Genomic DNA, 24838 nt, shown 5'->3' on the forward strand with positions numbered 1-24838 from the left:
TTTATTCCATTAAGATACTCCACCTTGTCTTTATCCTACATATAATAATTTATGAATATGTAGATTTTGGAGGATTGGACCTTTTGTTTTTTTTTCTTTTAACTGTTCTCTTATATCTCATTTCTTTGTGTGTGTGTTTTAATATTTTTTGTTCTGTTACGAGGATGAACTTAATGGGAAGTGTGAGTCTTGGGTTGAATAAATTTTTTCTTTTACAGAAGACTTGAATTTTTTATTGATGGAGAGAAAAGTAGACACTATAAACCAGGAATCAGTTTAATTTTATTTTTCCCTTTCTTTGGTTTTGCAGTTATGACAAATAGTAGGTTCTCAATGAAGTCTCATTCAATAAAATAATAGCTGACCCAGAAATCACCAGTGGATTTCTTATGGCTACTAATCTTTACTAGCACAGTGGATTTCTTATATATAAGCTAGTAGTTTCTAGTAGCACAGTAGAGACCTGTTCTTAGGAATTCAGGTGTTTGTGTTTGTGTGTTTTTGTTTGTTTGTTTGTTTGTTTGTTTTTTGCCAGTGAAAGGACAGAAAAAAAAGTTTTGTTTTTATTTTTTAATTGTTCTCCTTTATAAGCAGGTATCTTTTTTCTCTCACTCGGGTGTGTCTATACCCAGAAGATCACTCTTACTTAGCTCACCCATTCTTTGTAAGTTTAAGGATTGAACCCTTTTACACTGAGCAATTCATACTCCATGAAGCTCTCAATTCTCAGCACAAGTATTTGTCTCTGTAATTGCACCCACTTCTATAATCCCATTTTGTCTTCCTTGATAGTTTTAGCTAATGTGTGAGTGTGTGTTAGCATGTTGAGTTTTTCCTGTCTGTCTTATGATCTTGACAATGCATTTGAAAATTACAATTTTTCATGCATCAGTTTTGTGGCAATAAAGGACTTTTCAGATTATACTTTATGATTAGTCTTAGTTCAAGAAATGAGAGACCCCAGAACTGGAAAATTAAACTTCCTGAGAAACTTACTCAGAGATCTTGTTCTGATTTACTTAAAAACAAAAGTTAAAACCTAGAATTTATTATTTCAATATTTTATCAAAAAGAGAAAAATATTATTAAATATATAACGATTTTTATTCCACCCCCCCCCCCCATATGCTTATGATGAGTTTACCAGAGCACTCTGCAACAACCAGATGTGGGAATTAGTGATTGGTAGTCAAAAAGAAGAGTATTCTTTTAGACATAAAGATGATAATTAGAAAGTTCAATCTGGTGGGAGAAAAATGTTAAGCATAAAAAATTAGAATTAGGCTGGGCGCCTAATTAGGCTCATGCCTGTAATCCCAGCACTTTGGGAGGCCGAGGTGGGTGGATCACCTGAGGTCAGGACTTTGAGACCAGCCTGATCAACATGGAGAAACCCAACCTCTACTAAAAATACAAAAAAATTAGCTGGGCATGGTGGCGCATGCCTGTAATCCCAGCTACTCGGGAGGCTGAGGCAGGAGAATTGCTTGAACTCAGGAGGCAGAGGTTGTGGTGAGGCGAGATCTTGCCATTGCACTCCAGCCTGGGCAACAAGAGTGAAACTCCATCTCAAAAAAAAAAGTTAGAATTAAGATTGCTTGAGTACGTATTTAAATACGTACTCCTCAACATAGACATATTTGACTTATTTTAGCAAAGTTCACATACTCTTAAAATTTTAGATTGTATAGTTCATGAATTCATTAATTCATTAAAAATATTTACGTTGAAGGCAATGTTGTATACAACTGGGGAGAGGGGCCAAAAAGACATATTAGCAAGGAGCCTGCCCTCAAAACACATATGTAAAAGTAGTTATATATCAGCAAAGTAATGACTACATTAGGTAAAAAGAGATTGACCAGGTACAGTTCTATTGAGTTAGGCAGGTGGAGAAACTCTTTCCAGCTGGGATACACAAGAGACATGATCAGGTTTTTGTGGTTGAAGGGATGATGTTGTTGATCAGCTAGCCTATTATGAATAAAATTCAGGCAAGTGGAGATGGGGGTAGGTTATGAAATCTAAATAGTTTCCCTATAGTGTGGAAAGATCAGGTAATATCTGGAAATCTGAAAACATATTAATATGGTTAAAGTGTAAAGTATTTGGTTAAAAATAGTGAGAAATAAGACTGGGAAAGAACTGTAGCTATAGTCACACTATATGGAAAAGCAGGCTAAGAAATTTAGACATCACATTCTGGGTGGCTAGAAGCTGTTGAATACCTTGGGGCAAGTGAAGGTCATGATTCAAAGCTCTGTAGTCAGAAAAATAACCTGGCAGCAAATAAATCAATTGCTTAGAAGAGGAAATGCTGGATACTATTGTAATATTAAAGCTGGAAAGAGATTTGAGAGAGCGTGAACTGTAGAATTGACAAAGACTAAATAGATATTAATAGCTTTCATTTGGCTATGCTTTACAATTTAGGAGTGGAATATATTCTCCAGGCCATATTATTAAGAGTCTATCAGAAATGAATAAAAGGATTTCGAGCAGCAGAGACAATGCTTACCCCTCACCCCCCCCCCCACCAAAAAAAAAAAACAAAACTTTGGAGAACATGTATTTTAGGGTAAAGAGAAACTTATTATTTTTGCCAATACCAAGAAATCCAAGCTAAAATGCAGAAAGGATTAAGTTCTTAGACTGGCAAAATATTCTTCAGCCCTACATCAGGCTGCATAAATACACATTATCTAATGTATTATAATATTTGTAACAATCCTATGTGTTATCTATAGCCCATTTCACAGGTAAGAAAAAAGACTAAAAGACATTTAAGTGACTTGATTAATGACAAAAATAGGCACTCAACCTGAACATCAACCCAAATATTCTTATTACATCAATACAGCCTCTCAGCAACCAATTAACTCCAGAGAATGAAAGAAGGGGAAGAAGGAATAAAGATTCTGAGTGAGGGAAATAAATATGTATAAGACGTGGCAGGTTTAACTTTAAGGAGGTGGTATATTACTTTTGTCTAAAAAAAAAAGATGAAATTGGTTGAGGATAACTAAAAATAAGAAGAAATGTGAAGTTTAAGATTGAGAAACAAGTTTACATTTGAAATTCACCAACTCACCTGTAAATTAATCACGAAAAGTAATTTGCAGAGTGAGAGGGTTCTTGATTTGAAGAGAACTGGAACCACGAGTAGTATCTTCTAAGGCAACTGTGATTATTAGTTACTTAGAAATACTAAAGGGATTTCTGAGCAGCAAGGTAGGCTCCGTTGAGATTCTGGCATGGAAATGTAAGCTGGAAGCCTACCATTCAAATACTGCACTTTATGGCTGACTCAGAACTGCCAGGCCCCCACATCTTGTTTTGCTGTCTTACATTTTGAACTAGTTGGCATACTTTACAGATCTGGAGTTTCCACTTTCACATTAAAAAATCTAGCTTTCTGGCTTCTTTTGAAAACAATAAAAAGGGAAGTTATAGCAATTCGACTAGAGGTAGGTAGCAGCTGCTCAGAAGTTTTGATTGGAATCACCAACCTTGAGCAGTAACAGAATCTTGGGCCTCTCCCCAGAACTACTGAATTAGAATCTTTATTTTAACAGTTTCCAGGTGTCTTGTAAGTTTGAGAAATAGTAGTCTGGAGAACTCTATAAGTACAGAATGCTAGAAAATACTAAAATTTTTTAAAGTAAAACCAAAATCAAGGTAGAGTAATCAAATGCTATAAATTGGGCACTAAACTGGCCTACTTTATATGTTAATATTTCTTAAAAGATTTTCTGCATCTATCCTTTATAACACCTCAATTTTTTTCTTGAAAAGGTGCAATTTTTAAGTGGAAGTTGCAATGTGCAATTATATTTAAGCCTAAATTCCATAATTGTTTTAAAATATGTCTAATTCAATAATAAATGAATAACAACCAAAATATTTATATTGGCTGTAACAAATCCAAACTTAATTCGATTTCAGAATTTTCTGCAGAATCCACGTTGAAGGGATGTTAAAATAATTTTAGTGGATTTTCTCTTCTCAGTCAATTCCTCTTAATTATCTATTTTGAAAGATATTCAACTCTGGTGATTCTTTTAGGAAAGTTGAATTGTTTTATTTCATTTTAGTAACAAATTGGCACTTAAAACATAAAATAGCCCATTTGTTGATGGCCCACAAGTACTTTCTCCTAACTAGAAAGATGTGCTATCAACTGGAGAAGCTGTTACTCTAATTTGAATTTTGGTCACCTTGGCTCATAAGACTGCTGCCTGTGTTTGCTCCTAAGTGTTTATTAGTGAATCACTGACGGTTAGTGTAATTTCAATGCTAATTGTTGCTTCAGGTTTTCAAATAGCTCAGCAGTAAGACATTAATGATTATTCATGCCTTAAGAAGGGCTGATAAGGGAATGAGATTACAATCTTGTGCGATTTTAGCTAACAAATTAAAGTATAAATTAAATTTTCCCTTAGATAGAAAATAACTCCTTGCAGAGCCAGTACAATGAAAAAACTTCATTCACCTTTAAATCTTCTCTTTCCTGTTTTATAGATATTCAGAGTATCAGAGGGCTAGCAGTGGATTGGGTGTCACGTAATTTATACTGGATTAGCTCAGAATTTGATGAAACGCAAATTAATGTGGCAAGGCTAGATGGCTCTTTGAAAACCTCAATTATCCATGGAATCGATAAGCCACAGTGTCTTGCAGCTCACCCAGTCAGGGGGTAAAGTATGATTTTTTTTTTAAAGTTTTTCCAAAATTTCATAGACTTTTGCCCTGATTTTATATAAAAACATTGCTTAATTCAGAGGATATATATATAACAGCCATAAGAGTAAAAAAAAAAGTAAATATGGAAACTGTAAAAGAGATTCCTGGTTAGAGTTTTATTATCTGTAGATTATATGTATCCTACACCAACATATATATCTGTGACATATGTAAGATCTCATTAATTTATATTTCTAAGAAGTGACAGTTCTGAATAAAAAGAGATGTAGGAGAAAGTGGTTGCTTTCATTTTGAAAGCCAGTGGTTAAAAATGCATGTACTACATGTTGGTATCATGGTCACTGCTTTGTAGATCAGATTCTTCAATCATTTGGATAGTCACCTTGTACCCTTAAGGGAGCTTGCATAGAGCTAAAAGAGATGTTTTTCTCCCTAGTGCTTTCAACAGCAATGGAAGAAATGAGTTTGTTACCCTCTATGGCATCTGATTTCTTCACAGCCAAGAGGATTCAATCTTGATGAATTACTTAACAAAGAAAATAATTTACTATAGTCTTAGCTAAATATTCAGTCTTGTGTGTAGGAGGAAAAAGGAAGTGAGATATTTTTTCTTCACTAACAGGAAAAAGCAAGAGTAGTGCTTTCTTTTCAGGCAAATATGTAGGTTATTGCTCGCAAATGGCTGGACAATTTTGGAGTTTTCTGAAAAGAATTAATCCTGAGTCAAGAATATATTTTGATGTTTACTTTGTTTTTTAGTGTATATTTCTTCTCAGTGAGTAGGTCTACATCTAATATTTTCAATCCATATGTCTTTTGAATTAAGAAAACTCTACTGGACCGATGGAAACACAATTAACATGGCAAATATGGATGGCAGTAATAGCAAGATTCTGTTTCAGAATCAGAAGGAGCCAGTTGGTAAGTATTTTTTTTAATAGTCACCAAGTTTTCAATGTGACAAACCTGTACTTGTACAATATACCTTTGATCTAGATCCTGAAAGAAAATATTAAAGATTAGTAAAATAAGTAAATTCAGGAACTGACCAATTTCATTGAATCCATTGGGTTTCTGTTAGGTTTATTAGTCAAGGTTCTCTAAAGGGACAGAACTAATAGGATAAATGAACATACAAAGTGGGAGTTATTAGGAGAATTGACTCACAGGATCACAAGGTGAAGTCCCACAATAGGCCATCTGCAAATTGAGGAGCTGCAAACTAGTCCGAGTCCTAAAACCTCAAAAGTAGGAAAGCCGACAGTGCAATCTTCAGTCTGTAGCCAAAGGCCTGAGAGCCCCTTGCAAATCACTGGTGTAAGTCTAAGAGCTAAGAGCTGAAGAACTTGAAGTGTGACGTTCGAGGGCAGGAAGTATCCAGCATGGGATAAAGATGGAGGCCAGAAGACTCACCAAGTCTGCTGTTTCTCTGCCTGTTTTTACGCTAGCAGCTGATTAGATGGTGCCCACCCAGATTGAGGGTGGGTCTGCTTCTCCCAGTCCACTGACTCAAATGTTAATCTCCTTTGGCAGCAGCTTCACAGACACACCCAGGAACAATACTTGGCATCCTGCAATCCAAACAAGTTGTCACTCAATATTAACCATCATATTAGGCAAGGAGGAATCATTCTTTATCTGAATAGGAAGATTAATTTTTTAACATGATAATTTTTGCAATGTATTAAATAATGAAGTTACATTAATTTAATTTAATTAGTAAATCTCTTATTTTCACTGGTGAAATATCTGATACAATGCTACAGTGGCAGTATAACTACTGAGTCTTTTCCTGATCATCATTATCGTGTCATTATTGATAATTACAAGGTTTTGGGTTTTGGTATTTAGTATTTAGTCTTTATTCACTCTGTTCATTTAGTTTCTTATTCTACCTTTGCCAACCATTGCAAATCATCAGCTATAATGTAATGGCACTGACAGGGAACCTTGACTTGTTCCCAAGAAACCTCTTTGAAGATATTAAGTATAAAAATTCTCTTAGAATATAATATTTTACCCATATGCATGTAGATGTCTATATTATAATACTGTTTCGAACCTTAATCACTTTTTCCTCATGTTTTCTTTCATACCTTTGAGAAGCAAAAATTGTTACAGGGCCTATTTGTCATTTCAGAATACCTTTTAAAAATTTAGTAAGCCTCAATTTTGATATTATTATCATAAAGATGCAAATGATGGGATATACAATAGAAAATTCATTATTTTGTTTCAATTGAATACTATATATTTTTTGAATCTGGGAAAAGAATCAATATATCATGAAGCTTGTCGATTTTTTCTTAGTTTTAGAAATTTAGGGCTACTTGAAGTAGCACATTTTTCATAGTGATGATTCAATAAAGGTGTAGTATCACTAAGATTTGCAATAAATAATTCTTTTCGTGTGGTCTATAGAATAAACCTCTCATATAAAATGATACTGTTAACAGCTGTTTTCTTTAGACAGTTTGTTCTAAGATTTTTACATAATTGAAAGTCAGGGTTGTATTAGAAATTAAAGGCAAATTGAAACGCTAATACTTCTATGTGGAAAATGATAGAACAAAAGAAACAAGGGGTTCTACAAGATTAGGACCCATACAAAGGGCTTAATTTGATCTAAGGCAATTCAGTTGGTACTTATCTGGAATTGTTCAGAATATGTAATATTGAAAAATGAGTATGATAGAAATAGCATAAGCAAATCAAGTCCTTACATTGTAATTTGGCAATCATAGTTTATACCAAAATGTTAATTTATATGCTTATTTCCATAATGGTGAAAACCTTATCTTTTCTAATACTAAATATCCAGTTTCCTATTCAGAATTTTTTTAATAAAAGGCCTAACAGCTTATAATAAAAAAAAAAGTTTATAAGAGAGGTACTCATGTTACCTATTCACAATTTATAGCTGGCCCCTCAGATGTTGTTCACCAAGTGATATATTTTTTTTTAATTATACTTTAAGTTTTCGGGTACATGTGCACAACGTGCAGGTTAGTTACATGTGTATACACGTGCCATGTTGGTGTGCTGCACCCAGTGACTCATCATTTAGCATTAGGTATATCTCCAAATGTTATCCCTCCCCCCTCCCCCCACCCCACAGCAGTCCCCGGTGGTGTGTGATGTTCCCCTTCCTGTGTCCATGTGTTCTCATTGTTCAATTCCCACCTATGAGTGAGAATATGCGGTGTTTGGTTTTTTGTCCTTGGTGATAGTTTGCTGAGAATTATGGTTTCCAGCTTCATCCATGTCCCTACAAAGGTCATGAACTCACCAAGTGATATTTTTAACTGCATAAGGATGATGATTGAACGTTCAATAATACATATGTCTACTTTATGTCAGTAATTATATTTGAAAATTTTTAAAAAATAGATTTTCAAAATGACACTTTTTAAAAGTTTTAATTTGTACAAGACATACTATTTTAGCATAACTGACTATACCTTAAATCAGCATTGAATATGGCTGTGAGTCAAACATTCATTTATTCAATAAATAGATTTTTATTGAGTATCGGATTTTGCACTAGGCCTGTTGATAAAAATTTGACACTGTCCTTTTCCTTAAGGGGCACAGGAACCTAAATTATTTTAGACTCCATTAAATAAATTTTACTCAGTGCCCTTGAGCAAGTTACTGTTAGCTTGGTGTCCTTGGTTTCCTTACTCATATAATCAAGACAAAATCTCTTTTTTTATAAAGATCTCATGAGAACTGAATGAGAAAAATTTATGAGGCAAGACATCTGGCCCTTAATAATAGAAACTGTCAGTAATAGTGGTAGTATGTACATTAGGTCCAATAGACTGGAATTCAAATCATATGATTGTAGTATTAAGACTCTAAGTGAGTTTAGTGAAAATAAACAGAATAGATTCCGTAGAAATGTAGTAGAGGAAATATATGTAACCAAGTGGGCCTCTGAAATGACCAAGTGTTTATACAAATGTGGGGATTTAACTCTGTACTGCTTTGCTGCTCATGCTAAGGGGCAAACAAGTTTAAGATTAAGCACCTTCCAGTAACTTTCCACTTTAGCTTGCAATTCCTGTTAAGCAGGTGCCAAGATTGATAGTCTCCCCAATGCTTAATGAAAAGCTGTGTTGTCCATATATAAATGCAATACTATTTTTTTAAATACTTCCAAAATATGGATGCTCCTCAGCAATTCCCCAGCTTGCTATATACTGTCACATCTCTGTCTGCCCCAGAAATCCTTATTTTAGACACCCACAGGAAGAAAGTGAGCAGATGAAGTCTCCCCTGCCTCTATTCTCTCCCATCTCCCTACCATGAGCAATGTTCGTAGATCACTAACATCTCCTTTGGTAGCATTCACCATGTGGATTTGCCAATCCAAATTAAGTGAATTAAATTGTTCAAAGTCTAAGTACAAGAAGAAAAAGAAAATTCAGAAATCCAGAAATTAGGGACAATGTATAGCAATTTTCACATACACATAAAACATTCTTTTTGTCGTGTTTCAGGGATAACATGGTTGGGAAAAAAAATGTTATTTGAGGAACCAAACAAATCTGAGTATGAATCACTGCTTTGATGCTTATTAACTCTGTGACTTTAAACAAGTCTCTTACCTTTTCTAAGGCGCAGTTGCATAACTGTACAATGGAGATAATAGTATATAACTTTTGTGGTTATTTTTAGAATTAAAGGCCCATATGCAATATCTCATGTTCTAGCAATTCCATACTTATATACTCTAAAGAGTTCCTATATATGTGTTCAAGAAAGTACATTAAATCATAATATTAAAAAAATTTAAAAGAGCCTATATCTTCATTAAAAGAGGAATGAGTAAATAAATGCAACATTTTCATTGCTAAAGTATGATATGTACATACAGATGTGTGTGTGTCTACTTACATACGTATATATGTAGGGAAGTTCAAACTTTCCCTTTGGAGGTTTGAGTCTAAGTCTGCTGAAGTAAATTAACAATAGGCAGATTAACAGGACAAAAAAGATATTCAACTGTATTAACGTGCACATGGACGCAGGAGTCCTGCAAATATAAAACTCTAAAAATAGGCATGTGGCCAGGTGCAGTGGTTCATGCCTGTAATCCCAGCATTTTGGGAGGCTGAGGCAGGTGGATCACCTGGGGTCAGGAGTTTGAGACCAGCCTTGCCAACATGGTGAAAACCCGTCTCTACCGAAAATACAAAAAATTAGCCAGGCGTGGTGGCGAGCGCCTGTAATCCCAGTTACTTGGGAGGCTGAGGCAGGAGAATCATTTGAACCTGGGAGGCGGAGGTTGCAGTAAGCCAAAGTCGTGCCATTGCACTCCAGCCTGTGCAACAAGGGCAAAACTTCATCTCAAAATAAATAAATAAATAAAAATAAAATAAAAAGAGCAATGTGACTGAAGTTTTTATACTATATAGAAAGGAATAGTGACTTGGAGCCTGGCGACAGGTTATGGGAGGGAAAGGGGAGAAAAGACGTGGCAAGTGAAGGTTGTCTTTATGCAGGTGAAGCCTCACAGGTGGCAGCCCTCAAAAAGAATAGATGGGAGCCTGTGGTAAAAGTTTCTCTGTCATATCTGTAATAATGTCAGACGTTTAGTTTCCTTTTCCTGTGAGTTAAGTTTTTCCTATCTCCAGATAATGCAGATAAGAAGGCCTCAGATGAAGCTCTTACGTCTGCGTTTTACTTCACTAACGTAGATTTTCTCAATAGATGCAAGTCTTCCCTACTAAGGAGAGCTTTTCAGAACTATTCCTGTGTCTGCCGCCCCTCTGAGTAGTCATCTCAAAATAGACCAAAGAAGTATATTTTGGGGTGGCATATTTTCATTTCCTTCACATACATTTCAAAATCATTGAGAAAAGTTATTAGCAGAATGTTACTTACATACTTATAGTATGATACCATTTGTATAATTTCAAAATGAAACACAAAATATTAATATACATTGCTCCCAGATATGCTTATTTAAAAACTATAGAAAAAAGTGAACTGGAAATTTACACACGAATTTTATAATAGCATTTGATTTAGGGAAGAGTCAATAATAACATCTGAAAGAGAACTTTCTTCTTTATCAAAGGTAATTTTAACAGTATGAGTTAAATTTAGTTTATATTTAATAAAAGTATTCAAATTAAGTATAATGAAATGTTAGTAGTTTCAATTCTGGATGGTGAACTCATGAGTTTATTTTCATCTTCTTTCCTCTGTTGGTTCTGGCTCCTCCAAGTGTTACCAAAACGACCCGCTGTTTAGACACAGCTGACTTTCTTCTTGACAGTGGTAAAAGAGAACACTAACTGGCCAAGTCTTAGTAGTATCTAAGAGAGGAAAGAGCAAAGCTGAAATTGTAATTTAGATTTATGGCCAGGCGCGGGGGCTCACGCCTGTAATCTCAGCACTTTGGGAGGCCAAGGTGTGCAGATCACGAGGTCATGAGATCCAGATCATCCTGGCTAAAATGGTGAAACCTCGTCTCTACTGAAAATACAAAAATTAGCTGGGAATGATGGCATGCGCCTGTAGTCCCAGCTACTCGAGAGGCTGAGGCAGGAGGATCACTTGAACTCAGCAGGCAGAGGTTGCAATGAGCCGAGATCGTGCCACTGTACTCCAGCCTGATGACAGAGTGAGCGACTCCGTCTCAAAAAATAATAATAAAAATAAAAAACAGATGGTAATTGAGATTTTAAAGTCTGGTTTAAGGTAGGTCTTTCAAATGAAGGCATGGTTAGGATTGAGTAAGGATCATTATATAAAAATTTCAGACTGGTTAGAACAGCAAAAAGATTCTGAGGGGAAGTTGTTTGAAGAGCCTTAAGTTATAAAATGTTGTTTTATGCTTTTCTTGCTGAAGAGTTGATGAGTCTCTCAGGAAGATCTTGAAATAAACAATAGTATCGGCAACTTTTATCTTCCTGGGCAATAATTTCTTGGGCTAGTAATGTTATGTTATTAAAAACAGTAAAATAGTAAAGTCATGTTAGTGTAGACAATAAACTGTGCTTATGGTTTTGATTCTCATTTATAAAATTAAGCCTTTGTTTCAGGGATTTTTTAACCCCTTTAAAACACATTAAACATAACCTTTGTAAAAAATTTGTACACTAACATGTTCGTTCACCAGCTGACTCTGAAAAACAGACCCACAATAGTCAGAGTTCTACCAGAGAAAGAAAGCCAATTATGGGTGTGTATATATGTATATACAGTAAGTCACCACTTAACATCATCAACATGTTCTTGGGAACTGTGACTTTAAAGCCAAAAGACATATAAAGAAAACAATTTCACCATAGACTCATTAATATAAACGAGAGCTGTTTCTAGAGCATATATCTGACAACAAAAACATTAATAAATTTCTAAATAAAGACCCAAAACACTTGTAATATTAAGCATTGAAATAAATATGAGGCATACATACATTTAAGAAACACTAATAAAAACACGTAAGATTTTAACCAATTTTTGGGGAATCAGTGAGTGATGGTGGTCATAGTTGTGGTGGGCTAAACCAAGAAATAAATGTTTGCCAAGTGACAATGGTAAAGAACACCTCCTACTGCCACATAGTTTAAAACCAAACAATAACAAATATGGCAGGCTTGCTGAGTACTTTCATACCACATCATTGATTGTTGTGGATTTGTGTGATTATTGTGTACTTTACAAACTTTTATTTGACAATAATTTGTATTCATTCATTCATTCATTCTCTAACCCATTTATTCCAGTTTAAGGTCACAGGATTACTGAAGCTTATCCTGACAGCTCAGAGTACAAGGTGGGAACCAACACTGGAAAGGACACTATTTCATCACAGGGCACACTCATGCACACACATACCCTCACTTATATTGGGACAATCTTTTTCTAACTGATGTATAATGATAATGCATGGTGTGGAATGCCTGTGATATTTTGATACATGCATATAATATGTAAAGATTAAATCAAGGAAATTGAGATATCCATTGCCTCAAATCTGTAACTTTTCTTTACATTGGGAACATCTCTTCTCTTCTAGCTATTTTGAACTAGACAATACATTATTGTTAACTGTAGTCATTCTACTCTGCTATCAAACACTAGATCTTATTCTTTCTAACTGTACTTTTGTACCGATTGTCCAAATTTTCTTCATCCCCCTACTCCTTTGTTCCTTCTCCAGCCTCTTGCAACCACCAATCAACTCTCTACCCACAAGAGATCTACTTTTTTAGCTTCCATATATGTGGGAGAACATGTGGTATTTGTCCTTCTGTGCCTCACCAATTTCTCTTAACATAATGACCTGACACTCCATGCATGTTGCCAATGACAGAATTTCATTCTTTTTTATGGCTGAACAATATTCCATTGTGTATATGTACCTCATTTTGTTTATCCATCCAGCTAATGATAGACACTTATGATTATTGTAAATAGTGTTGCAATAGACATGCTAGGGCAGGTATCTCTTTATATACTACATTTCTTACTTTTGAATATATACTCAGCAGTGAGATTGCTGGATCATATGGTAGCTCTATTTTTAGTCTTTTGGAGAATCTTCATACTGTTTTCCATAGTGGCTGTACAGTCCCTCAGTATACATGGGGGATTGGTTCCAGGACCACCCACATATACCAAAATCCACACATACTCAGATTGTGGAGTCCACCCTGAAGGAGTGGGTACACAAAAAGTTGGCCCTCCAAATATGTGGGTTTTGCATCCTGTGAATACCCTGTATTTTCAATCTGTCCTTCTTTGAAAAAAAAATCACATATAAGTGAACCCATGCAGTTCAAACCATTGTCGATTGAAGGTCAACTGTATTAAATTACTTTCCCACCAACAACGTAGGAGTGTTCCCATGTCTGTACCTCCTCACTAGCTACTGTTACTTCTTGTCTTTTTGATAATAACCATTCCAACTGGGGTGAGGTGATATCCCATTGTAGTTTTGTGTGACATTACCCTGATGGTTAGTGATGTTAAACATTTTTTCATATATCTGTTGGCCAATTGTGTGTCTTTTTTTGAGACATGCCTACTCAGATCTTTTGCCCATTTTAAAATCACATTATTAGTTATTTTGCTATTGAATTGAGTTCCTTATATATTTTGGTTATTGATATCTTGTCAGACGGACAGTTTGTAAATATTTTCTTCCATTCTGTAGATTTGTTCTTCTCTTTGTTGATTGTTTCCTTTGCTGTGCAGAAACCTTTTTGTTTCATATAATCCCATTTGCTATTTTTGCTTTTGTTGCCTGTGCTTTTGAAAGTTTAGCCAAGGAATCATTGCCCAGACCCATGTCCTGAAGTGTTGCCCAAATGTTTTCTTTCAGTAGTTTAATAGTTTTACATCTTAGATTCAAGCTTTAATTCATTTTGATTTGACTTTTATATATGGCAAGAGATAGGAATCTAGTCTCATTCTTCTGCATAGGGATATCTAGTTTTCCCAGCACTATTTATTGAAGATATTGTCCTTTCTACCATGTATGTTCATGGTGCCTTTGTCAAAAATGTATTGGCTGTAAGTGTATGGATTTATTTCTGAGTTCTCTAGCGTGTTCCATTGTTCTCTATGTCTGTTTTTATATCGCACCATGCCATTTTGTTTACTATGTCTTTGTACTACATTTTGAAGTCAAGTAATGTGATGTCTCCGTCTTTATTTATTTATTTGTTTAGGATTGTTTTGGCTATTTGGGGTCTTTTGTGGCTCTGTAACATCATTGGTTTCTTGATAGAGATTGCATATAATCTGTGGGTAGCTTTGGGTAGTGTTGACATTTTACCAATTCTAATTGTTCTACTCCATGAGCATGGAATATCTTTGCTTATTTGTGTGTGTTCTTCAATTTCTTTCATCAGTAGTTTATTGTTTTCTTTGTAGGGATCTTTTATTTCTTTGGTTAAATTTATTTCTAGGCATTTTATATTTTTTGTAGCAATTTCATATGGGATTGTTTCTTAATCTCTTTTTCAGTTTGCTCACCATTGGCTGATATAAATGCCACTGATTATTGTGTGATAAATCCGGCAACATTATTGAATTTGTTTATCAGTTCTAATAGATTTTTGGTGGGGACTTTTGGTTTTCCTAAGTATAATATCATGCATCTTAAAACAAAAATAATTTGCCTTCTTCCTTTCTAGTTTGCTAGGACGTCCAGTACTATGTTAAAAATAAGTAGTAATAGAAACATCCTTGTCTTGTTCCAGAACTTAGAGGAAAAGCTCTCATTTTTTCTCCACTCAGTATGAAGTTAGCTTTGGATTTATTATATATGGCCTTCATTGTTTTGAGGTCTGATTCTTCTATACCCAGTTTGCTGAGAAGTATTTTTTATCATAAAGGGATGTTGAATTTTTTAAAATGCTTTTTCATCTAAGGAAATGATTATATGTCTTTTGTCCTTCATTCTGTTAATGTGATTTATCATATTTATTAATTTGCATAGGTTGGACCATCCTTGTATCACTGGAATAATTCCCACTTGATTGTGGTGAATAATCTTTTCAATATGTTGTCGAATTTGGTTTGTTAGTATTTTGTTGAAGATTTTTGCATCTATGTTTATTAGGGATATAGTTTTCCTAGTTTTTGTCATGTCTTTGGTTTTAACATCAGGGAAATGCTGGCCTCTTAGAATGAGTTTGGAAGTATTCCCTCCACTTCAAGTTTTATAAATACTTTGAGTAGAATTGGCATTAGTTCTTATTTAAATGTGTGGTATAATTTGCTAGTGAAGTCATCAGGTAGGTCCTGGGGTTTTTTTTTTGATGGAGTATTTTTTATTCTCATTTAATCTCATTACTCATTACTGGTCTGTTTGGTTTTTCTATTTCTTCATGGTTCAGTCTTGGTAGGTTGTATGTATTCAGAAATTTATCCGTTTATTGTAGGTTTTCCAATTTGTTAGTGTTTAGTTGTTCGTAATAGTCCCTAATGATTATTTGTATTTATGTGGTATCAGCTGTTATGTCTCCTTTTTTTGTTTCTGATTTTGTCTTTTCTTTCTTTTCCTTAATTAGTCTAGCTAAAGGTTTGTCAATTTTGTCTTTTAAAAAATAGCTTTTTATGTCATTTATCTTTTATATTATTTTTTATTCTCAATTGTATTTATTTCTGTTTGGATCCTTATCATTATTTTTCTTCTACTACTTTTGGGATTGGTTTATTCTTGCTTGTCTAGTTCCTTGAGTGCCTCATTGGGATGTTCATTTAAAATCTTTTAACTTTTTGATGTAGGTGTTCATTGCTGTAAACTTCCCTGATTTTGCTTTATAGCATAGTTTTGGTATGTTATGTTTCTAATTTTATTTGTTTCATGGAATTTTCAAAATTTCCTTCTTCATTTCTTCATTGACCCATTGATTATTCAGGAGCATGTTGTTTAATTGTCATGTGTTTGTATTGTTTCTAAGTTTCTCTTATTATTGAATTCTAGTTTTATTCCATTGTGGTCAGAGAGAAACTTGATAAAATTTTGACTTTTTTGAATTTGTTGAGACTTATTTTGTGGCCTCACATAGATCCTATTCTGGAAAATGTTCCATGTGCTGATGAGAAGAATGTACATTGTGTAGCTGTTGGACAAAATACTCTGTAAATGTCAGTTTGATTCATTTGGTCTAGAGTGTAGTTTAACATCACTGTTTCTTGGTTGATTTTCCATCTCAATGATCTGTCAATTACTGAGAGTGAGGTGTTAAATTCCTCCATTATTATTGTGTTACAGTCTCTCTCTCTCCCTTTAGATTTATTAATATTTGCTTTATATATTTCGGTGCCTTGGTGTTGGATGCATATATATTTACAATTGTTAAATCCTACTACTGAATTAATCTCTTTTTTATTATATGTTGACCTTCTTTGTCTCCTTTTAAGTTTGATTTAAAGTCTGTTTTATCTACTATAAGAATAGTTACTCTTGCTCTGCTTTTGATTTTTATTTACATGGGCTATCTTCTTCCATCTCTTCACTTTCAGCCGATGTGTGTCTTTTTATAGGTGAAATGAGTTTCTTACAAGCAGCATATAGCCTAAATAAAAAAGCCTGAATAAAAAATTATTCAGCTGCTTTGTGCCTTTTAAAAATTGGAGAATTTAATCTATTTACATTCAATATTATTTTTGATAAGTAAGGACTTACTACTGCCATTTTGTTACTTATTTTTGGAGTATTATGAATTTGTCTTTATACTTACTTTTAGCAATGAGTTTTAGACCTTCAATTATTTTCTTTTTGTATATTAGCATCTTTTCTTTGCATATTGAAGAATTCCCTTTAGAATTTTTTTTTGTAGGATGGATCTTGTGATTGCGAGTTCCCTCAGCTTTTGTTTGTGTGGGAAAGACTGTATTTCTCTTTCATGTTTGAAGGAAAGCTTTCTGGGTACAGTATTCTTGCTCAGCAGCTTTTTTCTTTCAGTAATTTAACTATGTCACCCCACTCTCTCCAGGCCTATATGGTTTCCATTGAGAAGTCTATTGCCAAGTGAATTGGAGCTCCTTTATGTGTTATTTGCTTCTTATCTCTTGATGCTTTTAGGATCCTTGCTTTGTCTTTAACCTTTCAGAACTTGATTATTATATGCTTTGGGATAGTCTTATTTGGGTTGAATCTGTTTGGTGATCTCTGATCTTCCTATAACTAGATATTTTTATCTTTAGGTTTGGTATGTTTTCTGTTATTATTTCTTTGAGTAAGTTTTCTACCCCTTGCTCTTTCTCAACTCCCTTATATGCTAATAACTCTTAGATTTACACTTTTGAGGTTATTCCCTATATCTTGCAGGTGTTCTTCATTTCTTTTTATTATTTTTCTTTTTTATCCTTTTACTGTATGTTTTCTGATAGCCTCTCTTTAAGCTTACTTATTTTTTTCTGCTTGATCCATTCTGCTGTTGCCTCTAGTACATTTTTTAGTTCAGGAAACTTGTTTCTCACTTCTAAGATTTCTGTTTGATTTTTAAAAATTATTACTTTATTATTCGTTACTTTCTCTGATAAGTTTCTGAATTGATTTTCCATGTTACCTGGGAGTTCAGTGAGTTTCTTCAGAACTACCATTTTGAATTCTTGATCTGAGAGCTCACAAATTGCTGTCTCACTAGGGTTAGTCACTGGCTCTTTGTTTTGTCCATTTGAGGAGGTCTTGGTTCCCTGTTTGCTGTAGTTTCTTATGGATGTATGTCTATAGCTTTTCATTGAAGGCCTTTACTTGTGTCTGGCTTGTGTTGGTTTTCTAGGGTATGTTTGCTTAGAGTTTCTTTGCAGTCACTTGTAAATCAACTTAATCCTAGATTGATGGCTTTTTTTGGGGGCATTAGATGGCATATTAATCCCAAATTTACCTTGGCTCTCACAGGTGTTCAGAACACTTCTGGTCCTGAATTGGAGTGGGGTTCCTAACGAGGATACCTTGGCTCTGTAGGAGACTGGCTGGGGCTTCATGCTCAGAATACTCATTGAGATTGCCTCCTATGGTGTGTTGCTGCTAAACAGCTACTTTTATTTGGTGTCCCCTTGGCTGAGATAAAGAACAGTGTTTCACAGGCTGAGGTTTCTAATCCCACCTCCCCTTTGTGTCTCTAGCTGCCCTCAGGGGTTTTCTCCCTACAGGCCCTCATGATTCTTCCTGTGGGTCCAGACAGTAATAGTTTTCTTAAAAGGGGATCCAAGATGCTAGGGAAGCTGGCTCTGCCTTGATCTCACTTTTTCCAGTGCAGAAACCATGAGTCTAGGAGGAATCATTCATGCATGGTGCCTGGCAGATTGGGGGAGGGGCATTATGAATCGAAAGGCCCATTTCTCTTACTGTCTGTTCAGAGTTTTTCACTTCTCTATGGCTTCAGGGATCATCTCAGTCTCAGACTTGATTTCCTGGATATTGCTGGTGATCATCTTGGCACTGGATAATTATTTTTGGTTTTCTCTTGGGGAGAGTGAAGCCATCTGGCTTCTCTTCTGCAATTTTGATGGTGTCAGTCTCTTCAACTGGGGCAATTTAAACATGCCAATTAACCTAACATGCATATTTTTGGGATGTGGGATGAAACCAGAGCACTCAGAGAAAACCCACACAGACATGGGGAGAACAGGCAAACTCCATACAGATAGTGGCCCCAGGTGGGAATCATTTTTTTCCCTTGTCAATGTTATACCAAAATGTTATTCAAGGACCTGATGTATATGTATACCTACATATATGTTATTTGTTGCAAAATTTTGACTTATGAGATCCTGAAAACTGGCTAGCCCTTAGGCAGGCTATCACTAAAGACATGCTTGACACTCTCAGGCAGGAGCTGAAGCTGAAGATGACAAAATGAGTTTCTTTGTCAGGGAAACCTCAATTCTGTTCATAAGGCCTTTCAACTGATTGAATCAGGACCATCCAGATTTTTGAGTATAATCTCCCTTACTTAAAGTCAACTGATTGCAGATAGTTATCACATCAGCAAAATACTTCCACAGCAACACCCAAGATAGTATTTGATTGAATGACTGGGTATCACAGCCTAGCCATGTTGACACATGAAAGTAATCATTACATGTTTTGAACACAAACCTTTCTGTAGTTTATCCACTGCCGTATATCCTTGCAAGTGTAGTAGCTGTGTTTATGTTGGTTCAAATGTTGATTTCCATAATTGTTTACCTATAATCTAAATACGAGCTCTGTTAAAGAAAAAAAAACAATTCCACAATTGATCCTTCTTTTTAAAATCTAAATTCATCAAAATACATGAATTATGATTATGTTACTACTAATATTATACACAGCTACTAGCTTAATGTGTTAAATGCGTTATGTTGGGCACTGTGGATGATACAGAGGACTTTATGTAATACTGGCTTTGCAATGTTTACATCCCGATGGGAAGAAACCAAAACAAAACATAAGGAACATGGTGAAGATCCACATGTTGGTTTGTATGCATGTGGGAGTCTTGAAGAAAAAACTAAAAAAAAAGTACTTCCTATAATGTGCCAGTTACTGGGAGACAACATGACCAAAAGTGATATAAACAGTTTCTTCAAGGAGTTTAGAATCTAAAAGGAAGTGCAGTGTGACCGAAACTTCCCACTCCAGCCATATTTCCCTTCTTTGATATTCTCCCAATTTTTAGGCTCTTTTCACTAATATTACATTTTAACAAGTTATTTCTTTGCCCAGAAATGTCTCCTATCTCTTCTTAGTTTAGTTCACTCACTCCTATCTAATAAGCCAAGTGTTGTTTTCCAAGAACCCTTCCCTGACCTCTGTGACCAGGCTGAATTCTTCTAAAACAGACACTTTTAGGACTGTATTTTACTTTTTAGCTCTGTTATCTTTTAAATTTTTAATTTGTTTGTTGAATATATGATTACCTACTGCCTCATCAACTAAAAGAGAAGCACCACAAAGCTAGGGACCGTATCTGCTTTATTTACTATTATATCCTCAACGTATAGCACAATTTTGGCACATAAGTAGATTTTCAATAAATATTTGTTGAGTGAATACTGTTTCCTGTCCTATAGCAAGAGTCTCTACAGGATTGACTAAACCTAAGATTTATTGATATGTCTCAGTTGAATAAGATTAATTTGTGAATGTGTGATATTTAGAAAGAATATTTCCACTGGAAGTGCATACTTGGTGACCTGGTTATGGATTCATGTTGCATTTCATTTGATGTATCCAAGGAATAAAAAACATATTAAAGTGCTCCCAGATTTATATTTATACCATTATTTTCTCAAATATAGGGTACAAATATTATGTATATGCACCTGGGTTGCTATGTAAGTACATGACTAGCTAGGAAGAAAAAGTTGGAAATGTTACACTTCTAAATTTTCTTCTCCACTTATTGCTCTTGCTTTTTCTCTAGCTTATCCTGTCTAACCCTGTGGCCACTGGGCTCTCATTAGCACCTCAATGACAGATTTCTCATAAAATTAAAGAACAGGCAAAAATAAATATAGCCATCTACTTATTGACAAATCTTCTTAGCACAGGGAATAAAGATGAAATCAAAAAATTTTTACAGTAATCCCTCATTTATTTCAACCCTATTAATTGTAATTTTTGATCTATCCCAAAAGGCCTCATATAGATTAAACCAGATTAAAAGTACAGTGCATAGTAACTTTTTTTTAAAAAAGAGTATTTTCACTGTGCGTGCCTCAACCATTTTCTTAAAATATATTTAATAGTTTATGTTTCTTACTAATTAAGAGAAAATACTAAAGAATTTCAGATTATTGTGTTTTCTATTTTTTTTATTTTTTTAAATTCCTTTTGCTATTTTTTTAACTTTTGTTTTAGGTTCAGAGGTACATGTGAAGGTTTGTTACATAGGTAAACTCATGTCATTGAGGTTTGTTGTTCAGATCATTTCATCACCCAGGTATTAAACCTAGTACTTAATAGCTATTTTTTTCTGCTCCTCTCCCACCTTCCACCCTCAAGTAGAATCCAGTGTCCGTTGTTCCCTTCTTTGTGGTCATGAGTTCACATCATTCAGCTTTCACTTATAAGTGAGAACATGTGTTATTTGGTTTTCTGTTCCTGTAGTAGTTTGCTAAGGATAATATTTTACTTTTTTTTCTGTCTTTCTGAATAATTTAAAACTGCTATGCAAATAATTGGATAAAATATTTCTGTGTTTTATATATAAACTATATTTAAACTATATATATAAACTATATTTAATATAGAATCAAAGTTGTTTCACAAGGAAACACTTGACATCATAGGATATTTGAAATACTCTAAGTAGTCCATGTCATTGTAACACCACTTTAAAAGATTCCTTCAGAACTGTTCCACTGAGTGATTTCTAAAATGGAATTTTACAGTACAGTGAATGGATATATGAATGTGTGAAAAAATAAATACAAACCTATTGTTGCTGGCATACATGATCATTACACCATGAAATACTTAAATACATAGGGCATTAATCACTGCATTATTTACTCATTGTAATTTCATTTACTTATTGCAAGCAATTATTGTAATTATTATTTAATGATGAGTCTGTGTGAGCTCTGGCTCAAACTGCCTACAGTATTCCTTAAATTTCAGTGAAGAAAATTAAACAATTAAGAAGAGCCACTGTTCAAATGAATTTCTTCTCGTGCATATTGTTGTCAGATTATACATTTTATTTTTTTTTCCAGAATGTGAGGAGAAAACACTATATTCTGCCTGGTAAAAATGGAGCAGCATCAATTAGCTCATAGCAATTACTACTTAACACCCTTTATAGTACCTGTATTCTCATCATGAGGCCACACCTTTGTGTCTGCATGCACTTATTGAGATCTTTCATATGGTTTCATATGGTAGAACCATGATCACTCTGGCAACAAAAATAATATAATCATAGTGACTACTTTTTAAGCACTTGCAATATGTCAGCCCCTTTCAAAATGCTTTGCATTAATCATCTCATAACAATTATTTCTGGAAGAAGTTCTTTTTCTTCCTTTATAGATTCAGAAACTGAGTCTTGTCGAAAGAAGGTAGTCTACGATGAAAGCTGGGTTTAAAATCCAAGTTTATTTGCTTCTAAAACCATATGAAATCTTAACCATTATGCTGTGCCCAGAGAGGCTGATTTCATATAGTAATTACTTAACCTCAGCAAAGATAAGGGAATAAAGCTGATGCTTTTCAAGCATGGAATGTGGGAAAGGGAAAAATCCAGAACTGGCTTACTCCTAAGAAATGTGGACCCAGTTAGGACACAGCAGTTGACTTTTCTAAGCAGCCAGGAGTATCCAAGAACCAATTTCACCTCTTAGCCAATTGTGCCTCACAATTAATTATTTCTGAATCTTTAATTGCTTTGAAATGGCAATGCCACTGATACACTAGACTTTCTAGTTTGAGGAATTGTTTTTATATTGTAATTCACTGACTTCGCTTGCTTGTTTGCTGTTAAATCCACATGTGACATACTTAAAATAGAAGTGTATCATAATCATATGAAAATGCTCAACTTGGCATTTTATGAGTATGTGTCACTAAAGACTGAGTAATTGCAGCCTTCAGGCAATTTAGGCTGAATAACTTTGTTTCTGTTCAATACAAATCAACATCAGCATTCCAGTTATCCATTGTTGAGCTAAATATTCTCAATTAAGATGTATTGCTCAGTCTTGGATATATTAAATGCTTAGAGCAGTTTACATATCAGAAGATTTTACTTTACTGATGACAGTGATTTCTATGTTTAAAATGCCCTTATATTATGAATTTTATCCCTTAAGCCTCATATAAAGGAACTTGGCTTGTCAATCAACATTACCCTTCATGGATATTCTTAGGAATCTTGTGTACTATATATTTTTATTTCTTTGATGTTTCCCCTTTATTCTTTTTTTTTCTTTTTTTTCTTTTTTTTTTTTTTTGAGACAGAGTCTCACTCTGTCGCCCAGGCCGGAGTGCAGTGGCGCAACTTGTCTCACTGCAACTTCTGCCTCCCAGATTCAAGCAATTCTCCTGCCTTAGCCTCCTGAGTGGCTAATTTTGTATTTTTTGTAGAGATGGGGTTTCACCATATTGGCCAGACTGGTCTTGAACTCCTGACCTCGTGATCTACCCGCCTCAGCCTCACAAAGTGCTGGGATTATAGGCGTGAGCCATGGTGCCCGGCCTCCCCTTTATTTTCAATGTAATCCCAATTGAAAGTTATTTGTTTACTTAAACTTGCAGTACATCTTCTTGAAATCTACCAGGCATTTTCTATTACTTTATTCCAACTCATACACTGTATGAAGTAGAGTGTGAATTATATTCATAGATAACATTCTGAAGCACTTTTTCCCACATCAAAATAAAATAAGGAACCTCAGTTTTTAGAAGTAGATTTTTTAAAAAAAATCTTGGATATGTTTCCTTGTTCAATATTATGCATTTCTGTTATTGGTATATACTTATTATTCAGCACAATCACTTTTATTGTGTAAGAAGCACATTCCATTTAAGACTGCACATCTGAAAAGAAATATTACAAATAGGTTACAAAGAAGCTGGAGGGGAGTTGACAAACTAAGATTATAATTACACATGCTAACACGCACAAATAATTTAAATATATTACATTTTCATCTGATTATTCATTTACTCATTTAATTCAAATGTTATTAAATTGGAGGTGCGGGGGAGGTAATTTTTTAAAAAGGTTATGAAGTGTACACTATGTACTAGACCCTAAAAATAAAACCTGGTACCATCCTCCAGGAGGACATAGTTCAGTGAAGGAAAAAAATCACTGATAATTAAAAGCCATTTGAATGGGATTTTTAGTAGAGTTAAACAAAACAAAAACACTCAATGTTTTTCATGAGTACTGTGCTCATCATACAGTTAAGTAGACACTGAAAATAAACAACTAATATTTTGCAGGGAGGAAAATTAGAAAAAAGAATTGTAACCAAATTGATAATATTTTGAAATTGCTACAGGATCTTGAAAAAAAATACTTTTTTTTTTTTTTTTTTAAAGAAGCAACAGAAAGAGGAGGGGCTTTCCTTAGTATCAGCAGAAAAGAAAAGCAGGCATAAAAGGCATACAAGAGGATGATATGTGTACAAAACTGAATTTTTCTATATGCGTAGCAAATCTAACATAAGGAAATATTTAGCATTGTGTTGTCAGGAACTACCGTTTAAAAATATTTAAGTGACACAATCCAGTGCTTTAAAAATATTTTGTTCTATTTTACTTATCAAGCTATAAAATATAGTTTTGGAAAATTATAAAACTATAGGTATTAAAGCTTTTAAAATGCTTTTAAAAGAAAACACTTAAAAAATAATTTCGTTGATTCTGGTTTTTCCTCTATTTCTGTGTGTGTTATTTTCACAAGACACATAAGATTTGCTACTCATCAAGGGCTCGGGATATGGATAAACTGTCTGAGGCAAAATGAGTTATGTTAGGAAGGACGGAGGAAATGTTGAAATCTTACCTTGAATAGGATAAGTAGTAAGGGATCAGTTGACTACTTTAGCCCTGTAACTGACAGGGTGAAATGAAAAGGGTAATTTCCAGGAAGGATTTAGATCATGTTAAGATAAAGGCAGTATACTCAACTAGTTGTTGAATAATGTGCTTTTA

The 24838-nt window shown here is 34.4% G+C and overlaps 1 protein-coding gene across 3 annotated transcripts in view; it reads left to right on the top strand.

Moving 5' to 3' along the window:
- LRP1B (LDL receptor related protein 1B) overlaps positions 1-24838 on the top strand; it is a 1910203-nt gene that overhangs the window by 1295452 nt on the left and 589913 nt on the right. For all 3 annotated transcript variants that reach the window (XM_034954060.3, XM_034954061.3, XM_003822825.6), the window contains exons 30-31: positions 4522-4696; positions 5531-5625. In XM_034954060.3, the coding sequence (XP_034809951.2) occupies positions 4522-4696; positions 5531-5625 (270 nt within the window). The remainder of the gene's footprint in view (positions 1-4521; positions 4697-5530; positions 5626-24838) is intronic.

This window comes from Pan paniscus, chromosome 13, assembly GCF_029289425.2.
Source record: "Pan paniscus chromosome 13, NHGRI_mPanPan1-v2.0_pri, whole genome shotgun sequence".
NCBI classification, from domain to species: Eukaryota; Metazoa; Chordata; class Mammalia; order Primates; family Hominidae; genus Pan; species Pan paniscus.